This window comes from Equus caballus, chromosome 14, assembly GCF_041296265.1.
Source record: "Equus caballus isolate H_3958 breed thoroughbred chromosome 14, TB-T2T, whole genome shotgun sequence".
NCBI classification, from domain to species: domain Eukaryota; kingdom Metazoa; phylum Chordata; class Mammalia; order Perissodactyla; family Equidae; genus Equus; species Equus caballus.
This window is the reverse complement of record NC_091697.1, coordinates 100942153-100965339: the sequence shown is the minus strand read 5'-3', so window position 1 is coordinate 100965339 and position 23187 is coordinate 100942153. Positions and strand designations below refer to the sequence as shown.

At 41.1% G+C, this 23187-nt stretch overlaps 1 protein-coding gene and 1 long non-coding RNA gene across 7 annotated transcripts in view; both read right to left on the bottom strand.

Moving 5' to 3' along the window:
• Window positions 1-6581: 6581 nt before the first annotated feature.
• Window positions 6582-7636, bottom strand: LOC138917513 (uncharacterized). Its single transcript, XR_011425703.1, has 2 exons — window positions 7517-7636; window positions 6582-6702 (listed from the first exon to the last, which is right to left on the bottom strand). It is a non-coding gene; the product is annotated as an uncharacterized lncRNA (long non-coding RNA).
• A 4356-nt stretch (window positions 7637-11992) lies between these two features.
• DHFR (dihydrofolate reductase) overlaps window positions 11993-23187 on the bottom strand; it is a 31521-nt gene continuing 20326 nt past the window's right edge. The window contains exons 4-7 of one of the 6 annotated variants that reach the window (XR_011425698.1): window positions 19114-19240; window positions 16782-16897; window positions 13310-13615; window positions 11993-13135 (exon numbers count right to left, since the gene is read on the bottom strand). Coding sequence is in view for 1 of the 6 variants with exons in the window: in XM_001504643.6 (XP_001504693.1) it covers window positions 13537-13615; window positions 16782-16897; window positions 19114-19240 (322 nt within the window). In the remaining 5 variants the exon portion in view is untranslated. Of the gene's footprint in view, window positions 13616-16781; window positions 16898-19113; window positions 19241-23187 lie in introns of all 6 variants that reach the window. The other 5 variants (XR_011425699.1, XR_011425700.1, XR_011425701.1 and 2 more) reach the window with 5 other exon arrangements.

Here is a 23187-nt window from a genome sequence, read left to right as displayed (position 1 = left end):
GAATATGAGTGGGAAGAAACAGCCAGCGAGGCGAACCAAATCCCCTCTCAATTTAAGCTGGACCAGTAGGAGGGTCCCAAGAAACAGAAAATAGGCTCCGAGCGAACGGAGGGCTGCTGTGCGCCAGGCGCCCGCCTGCTCGGCTCGCCTCCCACCCACACCCTGGGGAGGGCGGCCGCCCCCCACAGCCTCCGCCTGCGCCCCGGAGCGCCCGGGCACGTGGGCTCCGGCCCTGCGAGGCTCAAGGCTGCAGAGCGCAAGGAATGCCAAGAACACGGTTTCTATCCACGTGTGGCCTTTTCACACACAAGCCCTGGAATGAATATGTTCCAGGGACAAACCGTTCTGTCCCACGAGCCGTTTCTGCTGGTCTCCAGCGAGACAATTACCCGGTTCCACTTAGAGCGAGTCAAGGACGTATCTGAGGGCTGGCTCGTGTTGAAGCCTGACTGTTTTCCTGCCCTCTTCTCCAGCTGTAGAATTTGCGTTGAAAAGTTAGAATACAGAACGCTGCAGCCCCCCAGGGCGCCCCTGCAGCCGCCGTGCGGGCCACCGGCTCCACCGCCCCCCGAGGGCGCTCGGCGCTGCTTTGCGGGCGGTGACGAGCAGGTTCCCGACCCCGGCGGGCGGCGACAGTGGCGGCCCAGAGGGGTTCGCTCACCCCCTCGTTTCTCTGAAAAGATGCCTCTGCTTGAAACCGAATGAATAGAGCTTATCTTATAATCAACATTTCCCAGAAATCACTCTCAAGCCACAGGCTATGAAAAGAAACAGATTTTGACAAACTGCGTTCAGTGTACATTATTGTGAAAAGTTTGCAGAGCCGAAGGCCAGCCCTTTGAGTGTTTCCAGATTTGCTTTTCCAAAGGAATGCTTTTTGAAGCTGCAAATACCTGGAGTCACGGAGAAAATGTACAAATGAGGCACCCTGTTGGAGCTGGATTTTCAGGGGCATAGGGGAGTCAATCTTAAAAGTTGGACTTCCCTTTTCATTTTTAATCTAAGCTTGAAAAATCACTGAACTATGGAGAAGGAGGTGACAATTCAGATCCAATCGTAATTCAAAAACCTCCAGTGTGGTTGACATTCTGTTTAGACCGAACTACAAACCCTTTAAGAAAAACTATCCCAATAGACCAACAAATGTGACATTAGTGCTTAAGAGAGTGTTGTGTTTTTTCCCAAAAAGCTTTCTAATGTGAAAAGGAAATTAACTCCAAAACGGCATGTAGCATAATCACATTTTTTCTTACTCTGAGTACTGCATAGTTTTCTGTTAACTTGGCCAGGCTATAGTACTTGGTGATATAATTAAACATGAATCTGGGTGTTGCTATGAAGGTATTTTGCAGTTGCAGTTAACACTCAGAATCAATTGACCTTAAGTAAAGGAGATGACCTTCAACAACGTGGGTGGGCCTAAGCTAATCAGTTGAAGGCCTTAAGAGCAGCGAACAGGTTTTCTGGAGAAGAAATTCTATCTCAAGATTTCAACATCAACTCCTGGTTGAATTTCTAGCCTGTTGACCTGCTCTATAGATTTCAGACTTGCTAGCCTTCATAATCGCATAAGTCAATTCCTTAAAATAAGTCTCTTAATACATATATATCTTATTGGTTCTGTGTCTGTGGAAAACGCTGACTGATATGATCACATTTATGTCCCTGACTAATAGCTAAAGTTTTTAAGATGGAAACTCAGACCTGTTCGGTCTACTTGAGCCTGCTTTCTGCCCCGCTGTGAGTTTGTACTAAGTGGACTGACAACATTCTTAGTCTCATCCCAAGGGCCACAAGTGCTGTAGAGGTGGGAGAAAGATGTTGAGGTTGTCAGGCTGCCTGGGGAGGTCGGCAGGAGAGCTCTGGGTCGGGAGAGGACCAGCGAGGAGCAATTACCGACTGAGGGCCCACTGGGTTCAGACCTCCTTCCCACTCGCAATCTGGACCAAAGACCTTCCAGGAGTAAGTTTTGGTGACAGAATGTGGGAAAGTATACGCTACTAATGGGCTATTGGGGAAGGGCAGGCTTCCTAGTCCAGATGGAAAAGCCAAACAAGAATATATATGCCCCGACAGACGGGGACTTTTTACCAAATATAAAGACTTGGGCAATGAGAATACAGGTAATATAGAACTAACACCCAAGCCCAATGTGTAGTGTTAAAAAAAAAAAGCTCTATATGATAAAATTATTTCCACGTGCAAAGAAAGTTATTACTCCTTCCATTCTTTACAAGAGAAAATCCAACATCTAGTCTCTGTCCATGAATGAGTCACTTTCCTAAAATATGGAGTTCTTTTCCAAGAAGACCTGAACTCTGCTTATATTTCTCACAACCATCCAAGAACAGCTAGCATTAACTCCTTTTAGTCTTCTGATTTAAACATCTCAGGGACCCTCACTAGAAGCAGGATGCATTTCCAGTTCATCCACCCAAATCTCTTAATCCCAGAATAAAGATTCGAAACAACAGAAAAACGGGGGGAAGCAGAAGCCAAGTTGTAAGCCAGGCATCTGTCTCTTTCCCTTTGCGGGTGTGGCAGAGCCTCGTTCACCAAACCTCTCTCCTCTTGCTCCTGGTCTGTAGCCAGACTGTGTTTCCCAGCCTCTGTGCAGTTGGGTGTGGTTATGTGACAAAGTTTTGGCTGGTGCAATGCGGGGGAAAGTGGTGTGTCCTCTTCCCAGCCGGCCCTACCCCCCAGATCTCCCACATGTGCTCTTCCATGTCCTTTCCTTTTTGACAACAACCTTGGAAATTCCTGGTTGAAGATAGAAGCCACAAGCCTGGATCCCTGAATCACCACCTGGAGAGCTGCCTGCTGATCAGAAACACCTGTGTTGGACTTCATTCGCGCAAGAAATGAACTTCCATTGTGTTCAGTCATTGAGATTTGGGGTTTATCTGCCAAGGCAGCTAGTGGATCTCTACTCAGCACAGTGGGCGAACAGCACTGCATTCCACTTTCATTGTACTGCTGGGAAAGCGCACATCAAGTTTGTTTTAATCTGTATATTGGAAATGTAATTTATAGCAATGTGGCTAATATAACAAAATGCCAAATCAACCCCCAGTGTGGATGCCACACAGAATTTATTACAATGAGATTGAATGTATGGTAGAAATTAAACATGACACTTCAGTTCTAGATTCCAGGATTCCCCCACCGCCGCCCCACAAGCATGGTGTTGGTATGTTATGAGCTTACACATGTCACATGGTCTGAAGATTTCTTATCAGCTGTAGAGAGTGGAGTCACTGGTAACCCAGGAGGAGAGTGGATGCAGGGGGCTGGGGACCATGGGAAGCTGGTTTTTCCTTCTAGGTCCTTCGCCTACCTGGATTTTCACTTAGGACATGGAGCCACCAGAGACGCAGTGAGTGAGAGATAAGTTAGCATGGTTTTCTATTCAGTTCTCATTGAATGAAATCAACTAAAGAAAACTTCATTAAAGGACCGAAATATTGATCGTCTCCAGCTAATGATTTTTTTTTAAATAGTTCATTTGTAAATCGGATATTAAACGTGAAGCTTGTTTTCCTAAAGAATATTATACAGGTTATGAGGTTCCACGGATGATGTGCAAAATTCTATTTCACTCATTTTGTTTATCTATCTACTATCTAGCTATCTGTCTATCTATCAATCAATCATCTCGGTGTTGGGAAGGGCAGTCTCAAATGTGCTTTTCAACCCAAACAGCTGTATGGCACATATTTTAACCCCCTTTTGGGCACACAAGAATGAGCCTTGGGCCTGGAACACTTCCTTACCAAGAGGTAAAGAGCCCACACAGCCTGGGCTGGGCTTATCACCTAGTGTGGGAATATCTTTTCTTGTTTCAAGCTCATGGTGTGCTCTTTTGTTCTGCTTCAGCATGGGCATCAATGACCTCAGGCGCGCCCCCTACCTTCAGTATTTCAGCTCCACCGGGGAGGGGTCGGGGTCCTTCTACTGCAGCATAAGAGGGGTGCATGTAGGCCAATTGCCCTGCATCGGCTAGCCATGTGGGACCACGCACCCTATTGGAGCTGCTCTTGCTCTGTCTCTTCTCTATGTGAGTAGAAGTGTCCCATCCAGGGCTTGACTGTGTTGTGTTTTCCTTGGGGACTCTGATACCAAGATGCAGTGGGTAGAGTGTTTGTATTTCTATTCATTGTGACGATCTTTGCTATCGTCCATGTAGTTGGAGTCCTCCCAGGCATTGGCAACTGGGGCACTATGCTCTGCCTGCCTATCTATCTATCTATTTATCTATCTATCTATCTATCTATCTATCTATCATCAACAGTTTTGAGATGCTAGAGATCTTGAGGGGAGATAAAGGTGAGTAAGATATAGTTCCTACCTTGAAACAGCTGGCAGTCTGGCAGAGTTGATGTAGCAAAAACTGTTAATTGCATTCCCATATGCATCCTCCTTTCTCCCTTGCCAAGAGACCTCTGATGTTGGGGTGGAGGGAAGGGAGGCATATGCCAGCCCCAGATGACAGATCAAGATTAGTTGTAAGCCAGTGATCCTCAATTCTGATGTGCATTAATTAGAGTTAAACTCGAGTGCTAGGAGGATTCGGGACAAGTTTTGCTTTCCCAATAAAAGGGAAACCTGTGCCTGACACTCCTCTCTTTCTCTCTTCCTCCTGCTGTGAACATGGACTTGGTTTCTGACTCAGTAGTAGTCATCTTGCAACCTCGAAGTTTGAAAAACCGAGAGACTCACAGAGTCAGCAAATCCCAATTTGTTCAAGCCATTGTCAGTAGGATTTTCTGATACTTGCAGCTAAAGACATCCCTAAGTGATAAAGGACAGGAGGTGAGAAAACAGCTGGGAGGCCAACCACATTTAAGGGCTCTAGTAGAGACGGGTGGTGCCGGGTGATTGGAGGAAGGAGAGAAGGAAGGCTTCGTGAAACAGGTAACATTTTGGGTGTGTGCACGGCTCTGAGGAACAGGTAGGGTCCAGACTGGAGGATACAGGGAGGAGGACTTATAGGCAGAGAGAATGGCATAAGGAAGGGCGTGCGTGTGGCAAGCTTGGGTCTATTTGGGGATCTGTGAGGAGCGGAGGGTGGCTTGTGTATACAACACGCAGGAGTGGAAGTGGTAGATACTGAGTCTGGAGAGGTTCATCAATGCCGTCTGTAGAGGACCTTAAATGCCCAGGTGGAGTTTGGCCTTAGCTGGGTGAGCACTGAGGTGAGACAGTAACATAATCAGAGTGCAGTGGGAAAAGTTTGTCTTGGGGGTCATGTTTATGGTAGAAAGTTGGGGAGGGAGATCAGAGACTGAAACACCACCAGTTTCAAGCGAGAGAAAATAAATAAAGACCTGAGCCAGATGTGGTTATGAAAAAGAGAGCAGACTGAGAGATGCCACAAAGGTGGCACCTGATGGAGATGGGGCTTGATAACACCTACCCTGCCTTGGCAAGGTCTTGTCCTGGGTCTTGTAATTAGGGAATGAAGTTTCTTCGTGGCTTTTCCTCTGCCTGGAGAGTATATCTGTCTTCCTCTTGACCCTCAGCCACCACCTCTCTAGATCCTTCCACACTGGGCTCAAATCCCACTTTGCAAGAGCCCACATATCCATCAAAGAGGGACTGGATAAGGAAACTGTGGTACAGCCGTACAACGGAATACTAATCAGTTATGACAAGGAAAAGCTGCTGATACATGTAACAATATGGGTGAATTTCAAATAAATTATGCTGAGTGAAATAAGCCAGTCCAAAAGAGTACATCCTGCATGATTCCATTCATATAAGTTCAGGAACAGGCAAAAATAATCTATACTGAGGAAAAAACCCGGAATAGCAACTGCCTTTAGGGATGCAAGATTGACTGGGAAAGGGGATAAGGGAGTTCTCTGAGGTGACAGATAGAGGTTTGGGTCGCATGGGCACCTGCTTTTGTCAAAACCTGTAGAATGCTACACTTAGGATTTGCATTTCACTTACAATTTGTAAATTCTACCAAAAAAAGTAAACTATTGAACCATAGTTAATGACATGCAAGCTGAGGAATCTAGGGAAGCATACTGATACCTACAACGTACTTGGAAATGCATCCAAATGTAAGATGGCTAGATGGATGGATGGCTAAACATGTGATAAAGCAGAGACAGCCAAGTGTTAACAGTGACACAATCTAGTTAATGGGTAAATGGGTGTTTAACGTTGAATTCTTTTAACTTTTCTGTGTGCCTGCAATAGTTCATAATAAAACGCTGGGGGGAAAATCCTGAGTTTAAGTTTTGCTAATTCACCTGTGGAAGGAGACTGGCAGTAGAAACCAACCCGCAGGCAAACTTTGGTCCTTTGAAGGGGCTACAACAGGGGCTGAAAAAGGGGGCATCTCATGCAGCATCCCTTTCCCAAAAGATAGTGGTTGGTAGGCGCGGTGGAAAATCTCTTCTCCCCTCCCTTTTCCTGAGTTCATCATCATCAAGTCTTCTTGCAGACTAACTGTTCCTTCGGGGTTTGTCTCGTGCGTCCTGTGGCCCTGGGGCAAAGAACTAGAGACCAACTGAAATTTGCCTTCCAATTAATAAATTTCACATTTACTTTGATTATGGACTGCAAAGTTATTTGAAATACCACACAACAATATAATTTATTCTCTTTCTTTTTTGTTCCAAGAATACAGAAGCTTAACAGAAACGTCAGTGCACTGCCAGAAAACCTTCCTGGTCCACCTAAGGTCTCCTGAGGGACAGAAAGGGCAGAAGCAGATAATTAGAAATGGTCACTCATGCAGCTTCCCCTTAGTCACAAGACTAGCACAGCTTCATGTGGATTGAAGGGGTCTTTCTGCTGTGTTTGGCTAGAGGCTCTATCCCCTTTGTGAGCAATGTCTTTTCATTATGGAGTCTCTAATTCTATGCCTGGTACTCAATTAATCATGGATTTCTTTTTTTTTCTCCCAGTCAGAACATCCTTGATCACAGGGTTCAATCTTTCAAAGGTAATTATTTTTCAGAACTCTTTCAGCAGCTGGCCAGCCAAACTGTCCCTCACAAAGACAAGGTGCTTCCTCGCTGATGGCTGTCTTCTCACAGTAACCTTGAATGAGGAAGGGGCAAGGGAGCTCCCTAGGGCCTCTCGTAGAGACACTAAATCCTCTCCATGAGGGCTCCGTCCTCATGACCTAATCACCTACCAATGGCCACCTCCAATTGCCATTACTTTGGGGGTTAGGATTTCAACATGTGAATTTGGGGGTGGGGCACACAAACAGTCAGACCACAGCAAGGGTTAAGCAGTCATCACATCTTTATGACTTTATGTACCTATAACTCATTGTTGAGAAAAACAGCACATTATGCTTCTACTTCCTTTCTTGTACAACTTTTTTTTCTTTTTCCTGGAATTAATGATTACCTAACCCACTGTCCTTTTTTTTTCCTTACATTTTCTCTAGCTACAATGAACTTACCTCTTTCCAAATGCTCCAGATCTGTCAACAAACTATTTATATTTTTGTTTGCTTTGTAAGCCAGCTACATAGCTGGAATATTACCTGTGTTGGATCCTATTTCCTGGATGCTATACATTCCTTTCTTGGTTTATTTGCTTCTTCATTTTGCTGGGGCATTTCCTCCAATAGCTTTACAGGAGAGGATACATGGAGATAACACTGAGTCTTTGTTTGTCTAAAAATGTCTTTATTTAACCCTCACCCCTGATTATTTGGCCGAGTATAATTATTTGAAAATAATGTCTCAGAATTTTGAAGGCATGGTTCTGTTGTTTTCAGTTTGTTTTTCTTTTACTCCCTTTCTTTCCTTCCTTCAAGGAATCTCAAATTCAGTGGGTCGTAAACCAAAATCAAACTCGATCAGAAAATCTTGTTACCTCCAACTTTAAAATATATCCTGAATTCACAATTTTTTCACTATGCCCAACCCTCTGGTCTAAATTACCATCATTCCTCACCTGAACTTCTAATTGGTCTTCCTGATTTTGTATATTTTTAAATTGTAAAATATTTCAAACAAACCATGCGTGGCTTTATACTTTTTACTACATAAAAAAGTATGAAGACCTCACATGCATAATCATAAACATATGGAATTGCTTTAAGTATTTAGCAGTCACTGTTCCTGTGCGTGCCAACAGCTTCTTTCTGCAAACACCTGGGACCCTCTACCCAGCGCTGGATTGTGTTCAGCCCACATACAGGGAACATCCCCCAACCAGAGTGAGGGATAAATACTCCAGCTTTCTTCTCCTCTGCTTCCTAGATATCTCAGCAATATTGAGCTTGTTACCCTACCCAATGAACTGACTTTCTTACCTTCCCTGTTTCAACTTTTCCACACACCAATTACTGGTTTCTGCCTATTACACATCACCTGCCAAATAAACTGCTTTCACTTAAATTTTAGTCTGGGGATCTGCTTTGGGGGAAACCTAGTCTAAGACAGTAATGGAGTTGTTTTCCTGTCAATGAGCTTCCAGGTTATTTTCAGTTTTTCACTACAAACAAGGCTGTAACATTCTACAAACCTCTGGATACAGACACGGGAGGTTTTCTCTCGGTACCTCATCCACGAATGGAACTGCTGGGTCCAAGGTTACGTGCACCTTTATCCTTAATAAATACCACCAACATTTGACAAGTCTGACAAGGTCAGTATTGGCGGGAAGGACACGTCTGTTGCGTGTGGAATGGTTCGTCACCGCAGTTTAATTGGGGTTTCCCAGTTACTAGTGGGAATGTTTTATCTTTCCATGTATCTTTGGCTATTTGAGTCTCCTCTTCTCTAAATGCCTTGGTTCTTTTTCTTATCAATATCTGAGTTCTATGGATACTAATAGTTCTCCGGTTGTATTCCTTGCAGAGAGACCAGTGTTTTCTCGTGATTTGTGAGTCTTACGCAGTGTCGTTTCCTATTCCTCTGTGTGATCTTTTTTTCCCCCCTCTATGGAAGATTTTAGGAAATTCCTTTTGACTCCTCGCATTCACGAAAATAAGCACATAGTATTTCAAAAAATCTAATCACAATAGACACACCCAATGCAGAAAATAACGCTCTCACCTCTGATACTAACAACAGTTTGCAGCATACTTTTTCTTACACATATTGATATTTACTAAAAACGTTGAGGCCCACGCCCGGGCCCGCGAGGTGGGGGCGGCCGGGAAGCCCCCTCGGGTCCGCGCAGCCCCGCGTGGAGCGCCCGAGCGTCGGGGACCGAGGGCGGGGCGGGCAGCCACGGTTCGGTTCGGAGGGGTGAGGTGGGCCGGCGCGGGATGTGGGAACGGGGGCGATGGTCAAGCGCGGCGCACCGCGTCCCGGGGATCGGGCAGAAGCTGGCCCGCCGGGGCACGGCCGCCAGTGGGGAGCGACTCAGGACCCGCTTCGTGCCCCCGCGCCGAACCCCGCAGCACGGCGCCCGCAGGGGCGCGGGGTCCCTTTGCGATTGTCATCCTGGGAGAAGACGCCTTGAGACGAGGCAAATACCCTGCCGTTACTCAGATTTTCACCCGCTGGTTTTCGTTGGTGTTTCTTGCCTAAATGAATGATTACCGTACTGTTTTTCTCTATTTCCATCATCCCTTCTCCACGGACTAGCTGCATATCCTGGGGAGGACGGTGCGTTCGGTAGGGTGCGGATCCGTGGATCCTTATTTTACTGAGTTCCAGTCCATCACTGTTTACTTAGATGCTCAAACGGCGGCACGTTTAGCCAGTGGGAGCTCCTCCAGGCTGCCTCCGTGTCCTTTCAACAGGTCATAATTTTTTTTTAGCACTTCCTTACTTTCTAGCACCAGTTGCTCCCGGATCATCTAATACTCTGTATCCCAGACCTGGAATCACCCATTTCTCCATGGAGCCCTGATTCCTTTTAGTGGTTTGGGTGTTTCATTTGTATGAAGGGAATGTCTCATAATTTTACTTGTGAAATTAAAAAATCATTCTTAAGGCGTTCAACCACAGTAGGAGTAGGATGCCCAACCAGCCTAGTTTGCCTGGGACTGTCCTGGTTTTAGCACTGAAAATCCCAAGTCCTGGGAAACCCTCAGGCCTGGGCACACCCTTCAGCCTAAGTGGGAGAGATTCCACTGACAAGGGAGAAGGAACAATATTGGCTATTCAGGGTCCCTTGAGATTCCATATGAGTTTTAAGAGGGGTTTTTCTATTTCTGCAAAGAATGCTGCCGGGAGTTTGATAGGCATTGCATTGAATCTGTAGAATGTTTTAAGTAGTATTGTCATCTTAACAACATCATCTTCCAGTCCATTTACAGATTGTGGAAATCATGGAAATATTTGTCTTTAATTTCCTTCAGCAGCGTTTTGCAATTTCCCTATACAAGTCTTTTGCCTTTAAGGTTAATTCCTATTTTTTTCCAAGCTATTGTAAATGGAATTGTTTCCTTAATTTCCTTTTCAGATTCATCATTAGTGTATAGAAATGCAACTGATTTTTGTGTTGATTTTGTATCCTGTGACTTTGTGGGATAAAGTGTTTGTTAGCGCTAATATTGTTTTTTTGGTGTTAAATCTTTAGGGTCTTCTACATAAAAAATTATGTCATCTATGGACAAAGGTAATTTTACTTTCCAATTTGGATGACTTTTTTTTCTTTTTCTTGCCCAACTGCTCTGGCTAGGACTTTCAATACTGTGTTGAATAGAAGTGGCAAAAATGGGCATCGTTGTCTTGTTCCTGATCTTAGGGGAAAAGTTTTCAGTCTTTCACCATTGAGTATTGTGGGGGACTGGAATTGGTCACCCCAAGAAACGTCTCTTTGGCATGAGGATTATTTTGGGCTGGTTATTTTTAAAAACTGCATACAGAAAAGAAACTCTGAAAAGCAGAATTTACTTACCCTTTGTTAAGAGACATTTACATTTGTAAGGGAAATCTCCATCTGTAAAGGTGTCTCCCTCTCTGTACCAGGAGGAAGGGGGGATGACCTTATCTCTAGAAACTCTTAATCACTGCAGAAGGCAAGGACTTAAATCTGCATAATAACCTGACCCTTGTTTACTATACTTGTCTGGTAACCTCTTGTAACTGACTCCCCCCACACCCAACATCCTCCTTTGTCTTTAGCTGAAGAGGATATTTAAAGTGGTGGCTTCAGCCATTTTGGCCAGTTGTTCAGTTTGCCTGAGCTTCTCCCATGTATACATGGTATAAAGCTTTGTTCAATTTTCTCCTGTTATTCTGTCTCATGTGAATTTAATTCATTCTCCAGCCAGAAGGACCCAGAGCAGGTAGAGGAAATGTCTTCCTCCCCTACAGTATGTTCACTATGGAGTTTTCATATATGGCCTTTATCATGTTGAGGAAGCTCCCTTCTATTCCTAGTTAGTTGAGTGGTTTTTTTTTTTTTTTTTTTTTAATCACGAAAGGGTATTAAACTTTGTCAAATGGTTTTTTGCATCAATTGAGATGATCATGTGTCATCTCCCCCCCCCCCCCCCACCTGCCGCTTCATTCTGTTAATGTGGTGTATTACATTGGTTGATTTACACATGTTGAACTGTCCTTGCATTCTGGGAATAAATCCTATTTGGTCATGATGTATAATCCTTTTAATGTGCAGCGGAATTTGGTTGGCTATTATTTTGTTGGATTTTTGCATCAATATTCATAAGGGGGTAAGTGGCCTATAAGGAAGATATTTTTAAAGGTATACAAAACTCATCCAACTCCCCTGGTTCAGATGATGGGGCTACTTAGAAATGAACATGACACAATGTTAAGAGGAGGAGGGAATAGAAGGGAGAGTCCCTGTGCTTGTGACTCTGGACAGGGCCTTGCACGCTGCTGCACAACTGGGAGAGGAGGGTGCGATCACTGTGGTTTGAATGGTGGTGGGGGTGTGGGGAATTGTTCCTCCTTGAACGTTTTTTAATAAAGGAATTATTGTTAAAAATTTTTTTTGAGTATTATATACAATTTGCTTCTTTCACTTAGCAATTTTAGGTATTTTTCTATAAGTACTTCATTCTTTTTAATTGCTGCAGAACATTAAATTTTATAGACATCGGTTAGTTATTTCTTTACTGACAGACATTTAGGCCGTTTCCAAGTTTTTAAAAAGTGGTTCAACAAATATTCTTGAGTCTATCTCTGTGTTCAGAATTAATTTCTACAAGTGGAAGTTCTGAGTCCAAACCCAGAAAATTTTGAATTGTAACTAATGCTAACTTAATGCTAATTTGCATCCTAAAAAGTTGTACCAATTTACAGGACAGAAAATGCTACTTCTTCGGATACCTAATAATCTAAACCTTTGCTAACATGATGGGTAAAATGTGCTAATTTTCATTTTTTAAAAGTCTGTTAAGTTTAGTTTCTCTAACTTACTAATTTTGGTTTCTAGCAGTATCCATTTTCAATTCATTATCTCTTTGAATTTTTTATTTTAGCCATATGCTTGTTATCAGATTACTTTTTTTGGGTAAAGAACAGCTTATTCTTATCATTCTAACATCCCAAGGAATCTCAACGAAGATCAGAAAAAGTTTTTAAAGGTCTCAGAACTTCTCTTTTAACCATCAGAAAGGTAATCTGCTACCTGCCTCTTTACTATCCCTAAGGACTATACTAGAGTTCTCAACTGACTGATTCCCTGTGCAGGTGAAGAGAAGTTTTTCAGAAGTGTGATATGCACAGAGTAATTCATAGTCCCTATTTTGATCAAATTTTCTTTTACTATCTGAGTTCCAGCTCTTCTGTTTATAACCCACTTCTGGCTAATCTGTCTGGCTCCTATCTCTACAGGCCCCAGTTTCACTCATGCTACCAGGGGACTCTCCTGCTTTGGGTTGTCTTGGTAGACATGCCACCCCAGGCAGGTGCTGGGGACCTAGTCCTGTCCCGGACAGGCATTCAGACAGCTACAGCACAAAATATTTCACCAATGGTATCTGATACAGTCTAGTCAAGATTAACGGGGAATAAAAACACATTGCTTAGAAATAATTACCCACAGATCTAAAGTCAACAAAAGTATTTTTTTCTTTTTTTTTTCTGCTTTATCTCTCCAAACCCCCCTGGTCCATAGTTGTATATCTTAGTTGCAAGTCCTTCTAGATGTGGCGTGTGGGACGCCACCTCAGTGTGGCCTGATGAGCAGTGCCATGTCAGCACCCAGGATCTGAACCGGCGAAACCCTGGGCCACCGCAGCGGAGCATGCAAACTTAACCACTTGGCCACAGGGCCGGCCCCAAAAGAATTTTTTTCTAATATTAACATACATAATTTTGGGGCCAACCCTGTGGCCGAGTGTTTAAGTTCGAGTGCTCCACTTTGGCGGCCTGGGGTTTCGCCGGTTCAGATCCTGGGCGCAGACGTGGCTCGTCAGGCCACGTTGAGGCGGCGTCCCACATACCACAACTAGAAGGACCCACAACTAAGGCATACAACTATGTACTGGGGGGCTTTGGGGAGAAAAAAAAAAAGAAGATGGGCAACAGTTGTTAGCTCAGGTGCCAATCTTTCAAAAAAAAAAAGATACATAATTTTTTGGATGGGAGGAGGAACAACTTGAAATAATCAGAAAACATCTTCACATTAATCATTCTTTTCATATACTTCAAATTTGTACTTAATGCCTTTTTCCTCCTGGATATCAGAAAGAACACCTGGGTATCTGTAAAAGAAACATATATATAATTAAACAATGTATCAATTAAAAATACAGCTTCCCTGACTCTCAGTGAAAAGGCATCAAGAATGCACAAAGTGAATAAAAGTCTTCCTTCCTTCTTTCTTCACAATGGTAAGCCCCTGTTAAGTTGGGTGAATATTCTGCAAATACACTACATATGCAAATGCAAAGAAAAATTTCAAACTGTATAGAAAATTAGAAAACAAAAAGCATAATTTCTTCTCCTCTTTTCCTTCTGACTCCTAATTTTTCCCCAAACTAACCACTGTTAGCAGTTTCTCTTGTATCTTTCCACTCTATCACCCAGCTAATATGAAATTTCCTAAGAACTTTTTGCAAGTTTTACACTAGGTATCAAATTTCTTGTGTGAGCAAAAGAAAAAAATACAATCTTTAGCTGTTTAGAGCAGAACTGAAGTTATATGTGGTGCATGGTTAGAGACTCCTGATTTCTGCTTAATCAATGGATATCACAATGCTCCATTCCTAATGAGTGGCTTGTTGCAATTCCTTTCCTAGAATCACTGTTTATCTGATCTTCCTACTCCCTAACTCTCATTTTGGTCTGTGTTCCCTCCAGCTTCCAATTGAGCCCAGGGCCTCCTTTGGGTACACACCAGGAAGTGGGATTGCTGGATCACATGGTAATTCTATTTTAAATTTTTTGAGGAACCACCATATTGTTTTCCACAGTGGATGAATCCATTTACATTCTCACCAACAGTGCACAAGAGTTCAAATTTCTCCATATCCTCACCAACTCTTGTTATCTCTAGTTTTTCTCTCTTTTTTTGATAACTCAAATTGGGATTTTGAAGAGATATCTGTACTCCCATGTTCACTGCAGCATTATTCACAGTAGCCAAGATGTGGAAACAACTTAAATATCCATTGACAGATGAATGGGTAAAGAAACTGATATGATGTCAATAAAATAATTTAAGGGGCTGGCCCCATGGCAGAGTGGTTAAGTTTGTGCACTCCACTTTGGCAGCCCAGAGTTTTCACTGGTTCGGATCCTAGGTGCAGACATGGCACCACTTGTTAGGCCACGCTGAGGTGGCGTCCCACAAGCCACAACTAGAAGGACCCACAACTAAAATATACAACTATGTACTGGGGGGATTTGGGGAGAAAAAAAGCAGGAAAAAAAGTTAAAAAAATAAAAAAAGTTTGAAAATGTGAAAAAAAAACCAAATTGCTATATACAATGGAATATTAGTCAGCCTTAAAAAAGAAGGAAATCCTGCCATATGCCACAACATGGATGAACTTGGAGGACATTATGTTAAGTGAAATAAGCAAGTCACAGAAGGACAAATATTGCATGATTCTACTTATATGAGGGATCTAAAATAGTCAAACTCATAGAAACAGAGAGTAGAAGGGTGGTTGACCGGGGTTGGGGGAAAGGAAAAACAGGGAGTTGCTGTTCAAAGGGTATGAAGATTCAGTTGTGCAAGAGGATTAAGCCCTAGAGATCTGCTGTGCCACACTGTGCCTGGAGTTAACGATACTGTATTGTATATTTAAACATTTGTCGAGAGTAGATCTCATGCTGTGTTCTTACCACAACAAAAACAACTTTTTCCTCTGAACCCACCACCAACAAAAAAACAAACTCCAGTTCCTCCACTGTAGGCTGCTCTGACCGCTACAGACAACAACCCAAACCTTGGTGCATGTCCTCAGTATTGTGTGGGCAGCACCCCAGTGTGCTCCGGGGTGGGGGTCAGGAACACTTGCTTTAATCAGACTTGTGTTTCATTCTGATTCTGCTGTGCGACACTCGGCTATCACAAAAAGAGCTCCTCCTCACACAGAATTTAGCCTTGTGAGTTCACGACATGAAGTGCTCTACAGATGTTACCCATTACTGTTATTAGTCTGTTTGTCCCCTTAACTATTTCCTAAACTCACTGTAGGGCAGGGATAATGCAGGAAAAAATTGAAATCTTTTATGATAGCCAGCACACTGATAGTAATAATAGGTATTAACATTTTGTTGACCAATTAGAGATTATGCCATTTTGATAAAAAATATAATTGGAGACATAAAGTAACAATAGCATAATAATGTGTAAGGAAAAGAATAATTTATATTTCAGGGGAAGAAACTATGCTTCTATTTACTAACCATTTTCTAAACTGCTTCTGTTCCACTGTTTTAGAAGCAGTATAGCTTTCTTCTTTTTTTAAAGAAATGATTTTACTAGGCCAACTATAAACCATAATTTTAGTTTCTTTGGAATGAGTCATCAAAACGCAACATTTACAGTTTTGTGTGTGTAAAATTCTCAAGAGTATCAAGATTGTCAGTTAATAAGATAAAAGCAAAGTATCAAAGTTATTTCTAAAACTATGAATAATAATAAGTTAGAAATAACTATGCTTATTGGCTGGTATGGTCACTTAGCCATAGTATTAGTGTTAATCTTCTCCGTGAAACTAAAATTTAATTCTGCTTAAGATTGATTTTACTTTCCACAATATTCACATAGTCAGTCTGTTTTAATAATGATTATAACTACCTCATAATCCTAATTCCAACTTTTCTGAAGAGAAAACTGTCTAAGAGCCACATTTGAACTCTGAGTTTAAGGCTAACAGGATTTGGAAATACCACCTATTTTGTTATGAACCATCCAGAAAGAGACTCCCTTCTAGAACTTTCAAGTATTACGGAAGCCAATGAATATGAATAAACATGAGATCTAACTGACAAAGGATCAGGAGAATAATACAGAGATGATTTGATGGGAGGTCTAAGAAAGAGGTAAGCAGAATTCTTGAACACGTATCCATCAGGAGCAAACCACAACCAAAATAAAATGAAGACTACAGGAAGCACAGGCTCAGGAGGAGAGGGGTGTACAAACAGTGTGGACCACTACGCCAGGATCCTGTCAGACGGATGCTAAACATAGACCTCACAGAATGAACTAGGACTACGCTTCAGATTTCAGTAAATTCATTAAAACCTGAACATTCCCAAGTCTGTTAAAGCAGACTTCAAAAAGTTTCTATAGTGTTTATCTATAAAACACATTACTACCCTGAATTCAATCTGAAGAGACATATTCTTTTCTATAATTCCTAAGAAGGAAATCCAAAAGTGCTTCAGACTAATTAATAACATTTTACTTACTCTGGGAGAAGTTTATATTTTTCAAAATCAATTTCTGGAAAAAATGTGTCACTTTCAAATTCCTGCATGATCCTTGTCACAAACAGTCTAAGATGGCCTGGCTTGTTCATGGCTTCCTTTGAAATGAAACAAAAGGCATCAGTTTCCTTATTCATTGGTGTCAAAAGACATAGAAATTCTGAGATTTTTATTTGTTTTAATTACATAGCCAAGTTTGTACTAGGTATTAAAAACATGCTATATAACTCATTACCTCCAAAGTATGCTATTTAAACATCCTACTCTTCAGTTTGGGGCCCTGCAAAGCATGACTCAAGTTATGTTGAGAATGGCATTAATCATTATCAATAATTATGAGAGGAAGTTTAAACATATTCTGGTGCCTAGTATGCTTATGTGAACTCTTTTGTCATTTAAGCATTGTTTTGTCTTTTTTTCTTTGGTTACTGTTTTAAGAATTAAGAACTCCAAATTATCTAGCCACTCTCCATAAAAAAATTTACATATGTAGATATGGATAAGATAGTATCATTTCACAAGACCTTAACTACTGAAAATCCCAAGGGCATACTTAGTACATTTACATAAAATTTAATAATGCTTCCATTTCTCAGGAGATAGTTACCATGCTAGTAGGTAATTTACTCTGCCTTGTGTTGCTAATGATTGTATTTGGCCTTATACTGTTAATGACTTTTCTAACTACTGCCTACAGCACTGTTGATGGTTTGTACAGAAAACACTGCCCTGGAACGAATATCTTAGATTCTAATACAAAGTCATGACTCTTAGTTGCAGCTCCAAGAAAGCAATAACTCTTGATCTTCAGATAGCATCTCTCTCTCTCTCTCTCCCCGTTATATATATTTATATTTACAAATGTAACTTAAGGTGTTTGTTATCCTTAAAATTCTAGATAAGGGCATAGAACAAATTTTACTTTTTATTTTCAATACTACAGCTTATATTAAATCATTTATTTTCTTGTCCCAACGAAATAAATATTCTACCAATTCTTACTGTACCAAAAATTAGAAAAATTGAATAGGACTAACCACAGCAACATCTGAAGGTCTGTATCAAAGTTAATGATATATGGCAAATCTTTTCTGTAAAGGGTTGGATGATAAATATTTTAGGCTTTGCGGGCCATATGGTTTCTTACCTTTCTAGGCAAATGCAGGCATAGACAATAAACCAACGGGCCTGGCTGTGTTCCAGTGCAACTTTATTTACAAAAGCAGACTGGCAGGCCCGATTTGGCTCGTGGGAAGATAAACGTAAATGTTCAACAAGCTATTGTGCTGTGAGGTAGATGGATAATGTAAAATTATCACCCGGAGTTTCTACTTCCTTATTATTTACATACCTATAGATACATCAAATGATATATATATTTAGTTTTAAGCCTTTATGTTGTTTAAAGAATACATTTTCAAGTGAATATGATATTGAATCATTCAAAATGAATACTAAACAAAATAAAGAAATGACTTGTTTTCTTAGAAATTCATACTTGGCTGAAAGATCAAAGGAAAATGTCCATCTTCCCCTACCAGACAAGGAGAAAATAAAAGGAACCTAAGAAATAGAGTTTTTATCATCCCATCTAGGATCCTTGTCTACCTCTTCTTTCTAAAATAATTCAGTGTACACATGTTACCACAAGCCACCAAAGGGTAGGGATGGATTATTTTCCTCCTCATAAATGTTAATCTTTCATTAGTGTTTTAAAAGAGTGAAAGAGTTCTATTTACTGTCCTCAAAATATTTTAAAGCTGGAAGTCATTTGGTATCAAGAAAAAGGAATAAGTTCTCTTTTATGTAGTATTTCCCCTTATGATGTGAAATCCTATAACACTTTTCCCATGCCCTCACATTCCATGAAAATTGTTGAGGGAGAGTTTTCTGCTCTTAACAAATTCAGATACAGCTAGTCAGTGTCTATCAACTGAGAGCTCAGATTCTTTCTCAGTAGGAGACACACTTCTCCTTGAAGGAAAGGGGATGACTCAGCACACCTCGGGCACAGCCAGCAAGTAAACAGTGCAGGCAAGGACAGCCTCACAGAAGGATTTAGAATGTTCTTAAAACTGGAAACATCAACTATTTTGAATTGAAAACAGACCTAAAAACTTACTTTTACATTTTCATTTAGTTTGTATGATAGTATCAAAAACCAAACAATTCAAATTGACAATATATCTAACTTACAGTAGGAATAATGAGCTTCTTCTGCTCAGGGCTTAATTTTTTTAAAGTTCAGATGGCAGGGAAGCTGAAGGATAGTGGGGTGGATTATTTCTTTATATTTGCAGACAACTTTACTTACCTTATAAACAGAACTGCCTCCCACTATCCAAACCATGTCCACTTTATTTGCTAATTCTGGTTGCTCAAGAAGTGATAAGGCATCATCCAAACTTTTGGCAAGAAAATGAGCTCCTTGTGGAGGTTCCCTGAGGTTAAAAGAAAGGATTACACATAATTTCAATAAAACCCTAGTCAAAATACTAGTCAAATAATCTGAATAGGAAGCAGTAATTATAAAACTAAAATCATCATAAATATGAATCCTTTCAACAAAAAGCATGATCCATGGCCAATAATTCAACCCACATTTGTATGTGTGGTCTACAATGAATCAAAAGGCAGAAGCACCTGTGGTATCACCTATTTATGGTGGAAAAGGATCAGAACAGTAGTTGTCTCTGGAGGGATGGAGTAAAGTTTCACAGGCAAGGGCATGATGGAATTTTATGGGGGGGGGGGTGATGTTCTGTATCTTTGATATGGAGTTACATAGGTGCATACATCTATCAAAACTTAGTAAATGTAGACTTGTTGGAGGTGACGTCAGCAACATGGCTGCGTGAGCTCACCCAGGACTCTCTCCCCTCCAAATTACAACCAAAAAGAGCAACTGCTTTCCAACCAAAAAAACAAATCCTAATAACAGAAATCGTCAGAGACCCACAGCAGCCAAACGACGGTAGGCAGAGAGGCTGGAGCTGCCCTCAGAGGAGCTGGAACAGGGTAGGAGAGAACTTCGCTCCCTCCCCTAGAGACTGGGATCACTGCCGCGGGTGAGGGGCCGTGCATCTGGGGATCATCCAGGACTCCCACCTACCATGCAGCGGAAACCCTCTAACAGGGGAAAGCTTTCACGTGGGGGAACCCCAGCAAGCCAGGGCCCCGGGAGACGAGAAAGCGAGAGCTGATCCAATCCAGGTCACTGTGAGTAAAAGTGCCCCTCCTCCCCCAACCCATGCTGGGCACCGCCATTGCAGCTGAAGGCAGAGGGCTTAGAATGCAAGGCTCTCAACCCCCATCTAGTGGCAACAGGCTGTAACTGCAACCCAATACTAGCATCATGTGCAAAAACCACTCCTCTACCATCCAGCAATTTATAAAAGTTCCAGTCCAAAAGGAAAACAATAAAAATACAGAAATAGGTCCTGAGGGCTTGGAAATGGGTAAACTAAGTGAAGAGGAGTTCAAAATAGCTATCATCAAAATATTCAATGAGGTAAAGAGAAATATAGAGAAACAAGTCAATGAGTTCTGGAGTTACTTCACAAAAAAGATGGAAATTATAAAGATCAATTAGAAATACTAGAGATGAAAAATACAATGGATCAGATAAAACAGAATACAGATTCCCTGAATGCCCATGTAGACACCATAGAGGAGCAAATTAGCATAATCGAAGATAGACAGGCTGAATGGCTCCAGACAGAGGAAGAAAGAGAACTAAGAATTAAAAAAACAGAAGAAAATCTCAGAGAAATAGCTGACTCAATGAGAAAATGCAACTTAAGAATCATCGGAATTCCTGAGGGCGTGGAAAAGGAAAATGGAGCAGAAACTTCCCAAATCTAGGGATTGATAGAGAAACGCGTGTGGAGGAAGCTTTCAGATCTCCTAGATTTGTCAATGTAAAAAGACCTAATGCAAGGCATATAGTAGTAAAAATGGCAAAAATGAATGATGAAGAAAGAATACTCAGGGCAGCAAGGCAGAAGAAAATAACCTACAAAGGAACCCCCATCAGACTTTCAGCAGATTTCTCTACAGAAACCTTACAAGCTAGGAGAGATTAGAGTGACATATTCAAAACTTTAAAGGATAAAAATCTTCTGCCAAGAATACTCTATCCAGCAAAAATATGCTTCAGATATGAGGGAGAAATTAAATCTTTTCCAGACAAATAAAAGGTAAGGGACTTTGTAGTCACAAGACCTCCACTACAAGAAATCCTCAAGAAGGGTTTCATACCTGAAAAAAGAAAAAAGGGAGAAAGGGGTCACAAAACACAGAGCAGGGAGACTAGATAGAATCTGAATAGGATAGCAAATATTCAACTATAGCATTAGGATAAAAGGAAGGAAATCACCAAAGCAAAGACAATCTTATCACTCTAACCACAAACTCACAACACAAGTTGGAATAAGAGATGAAAATAATAATTCAGGAGGGGAGGAGGAAAGGGACTGAAACAGTCTAGGCTAAGGAAGTAAGAGACCACCCGAAAATGGACTATGTTATACACGAGATTCTGAATACAAACTTCAGGGTAGCCACTAAACTAAAAAACAGAACAGAGACACAAAACATAAATAAGGAAAAATCTAAGAAACCCAGCATAAGAAATTGCAGAAGTCAATGGGTAGGCTAAAACACACAGGACGAGAAACAAAGGAAACACAGGAAAACCAGAAAACGAGCAACAGAATGACAGCATTAAGCCCTCATGCACCAACAGAATGACAGCAGTAAGCTCTCATGCATCAATACTCACCCGCAATGTAAACGGATTGAACTCTCCAATAAAAAGACACTGAGTGGCAAAATGGATTAAAGAACAAGATCCAACAATTTGTTGCCTCCAGGAAGCACACCTCACCTCCAAGGACAAACACAGGCTCAGAGTGAAGGGGTGGAAAACAATACTCCAAGCTAATAGCAAACAAAAGAAAGCAGGTGTCACAATACTTATATCAGACAAAACAGACTTCAAGATAAGGCAGGTCAAGAGAGACAATATATAATGATCAAAGGGACACTTCATCAAGAAGAAATAATGCTTATAAATATCTATGCACCCAACACAGGAGCACCAAAGTTCATAAAGCAACTAGTAACAAACCTAAAAGAAGATGCCAAAAATAACACAATAATAGTAGGGGACCTCAACACCCCACTCACATCAAAGGACAGATTATCCAGACAGAAAATGAACAAAGAAACAGTGGAGCTAAATGAAAAGCTAAAACAGTTGGACTTAATAGACATATATAGAACACTCCATCCAAAAACAGCAGAATACACATTCTTCTCAAGCGTGCATGGAACCTTCTCAAGGATAGACCATACGTTGGGAAACAAGGCAAGCCTCTACAAATTTAAAAAAATGGAAATAATAACAAGCAGCTTCTCTGATCATAATGCTATAAAGCTAGAAATTAATTACAAGAAAAAAGCTGAGAAAGGCACAAGGATTTGGAGACTAAACAATACGCTACTGAACAAGAAATAAATCATTGAAGAAATTAAAGAAGAAATAAAAAAATACCTGGAGACAAATGAAAATAACAACACGCCATACCAACTCATATGGGACGCAGCAAAAGCTGTATTAAGAAGAAAATTCATCGCAATTCAGGCACATTTTAACAAACAAGAAAAATCCCAAATCAGCAATCTTAAACTACACCTAACCGAATTAGAGAAAGAAGAACAAACAAAGCCCAAAGTCAGCAGAAGGAGAGAAATAATAAAAATCAGAGCAGAAATAAATGCTAATGAAACAAAAAAGGCAGTAGAAAGGATCAATGAAAAAAATAGCTGGTTCTTTGAGAAGATAAATAAAATTGACAAACCCCAGCCAGACTTACAAAGAAAAAAAGAGAGAAAGCGCAAATAAACAAAATCAGAGATGAAAGAGGAGTAATAACAACAGACTCCGCAGAAATACAACGGGTTATAAGAGAATACTACCAAAAAGAATATGCCAACAAAATGGATAACCTAGAGGAAAGGGATAAATTCTTGGACGCCTACAATCTCCCAAAGCTCAGTCAAGACGAAGCAGACAATTTGAACAGACCAATCACAAGGAAAGAGATTGAAACAGCAATCAAAAGCATCCAAAAGAATAAAACCCCAGGACCAGATGGCTTTCCTGGGGAATTCTACCAAACTTTCACAGAGGATTTAATACTTATCCTTTTCAAGCTATTCCAAAAAATTGGGGAGGATGGAACACTTCCTAACACATTCTACAAGGCCAACATCACGCTGATACCAAAACCTGACAAGGACAGCACGAAAAAAGAGAACTACAGGCCAATATCACTGATGAACATACATGCAAAAATTCTCAACAAAATTTTAGCAACCCGAA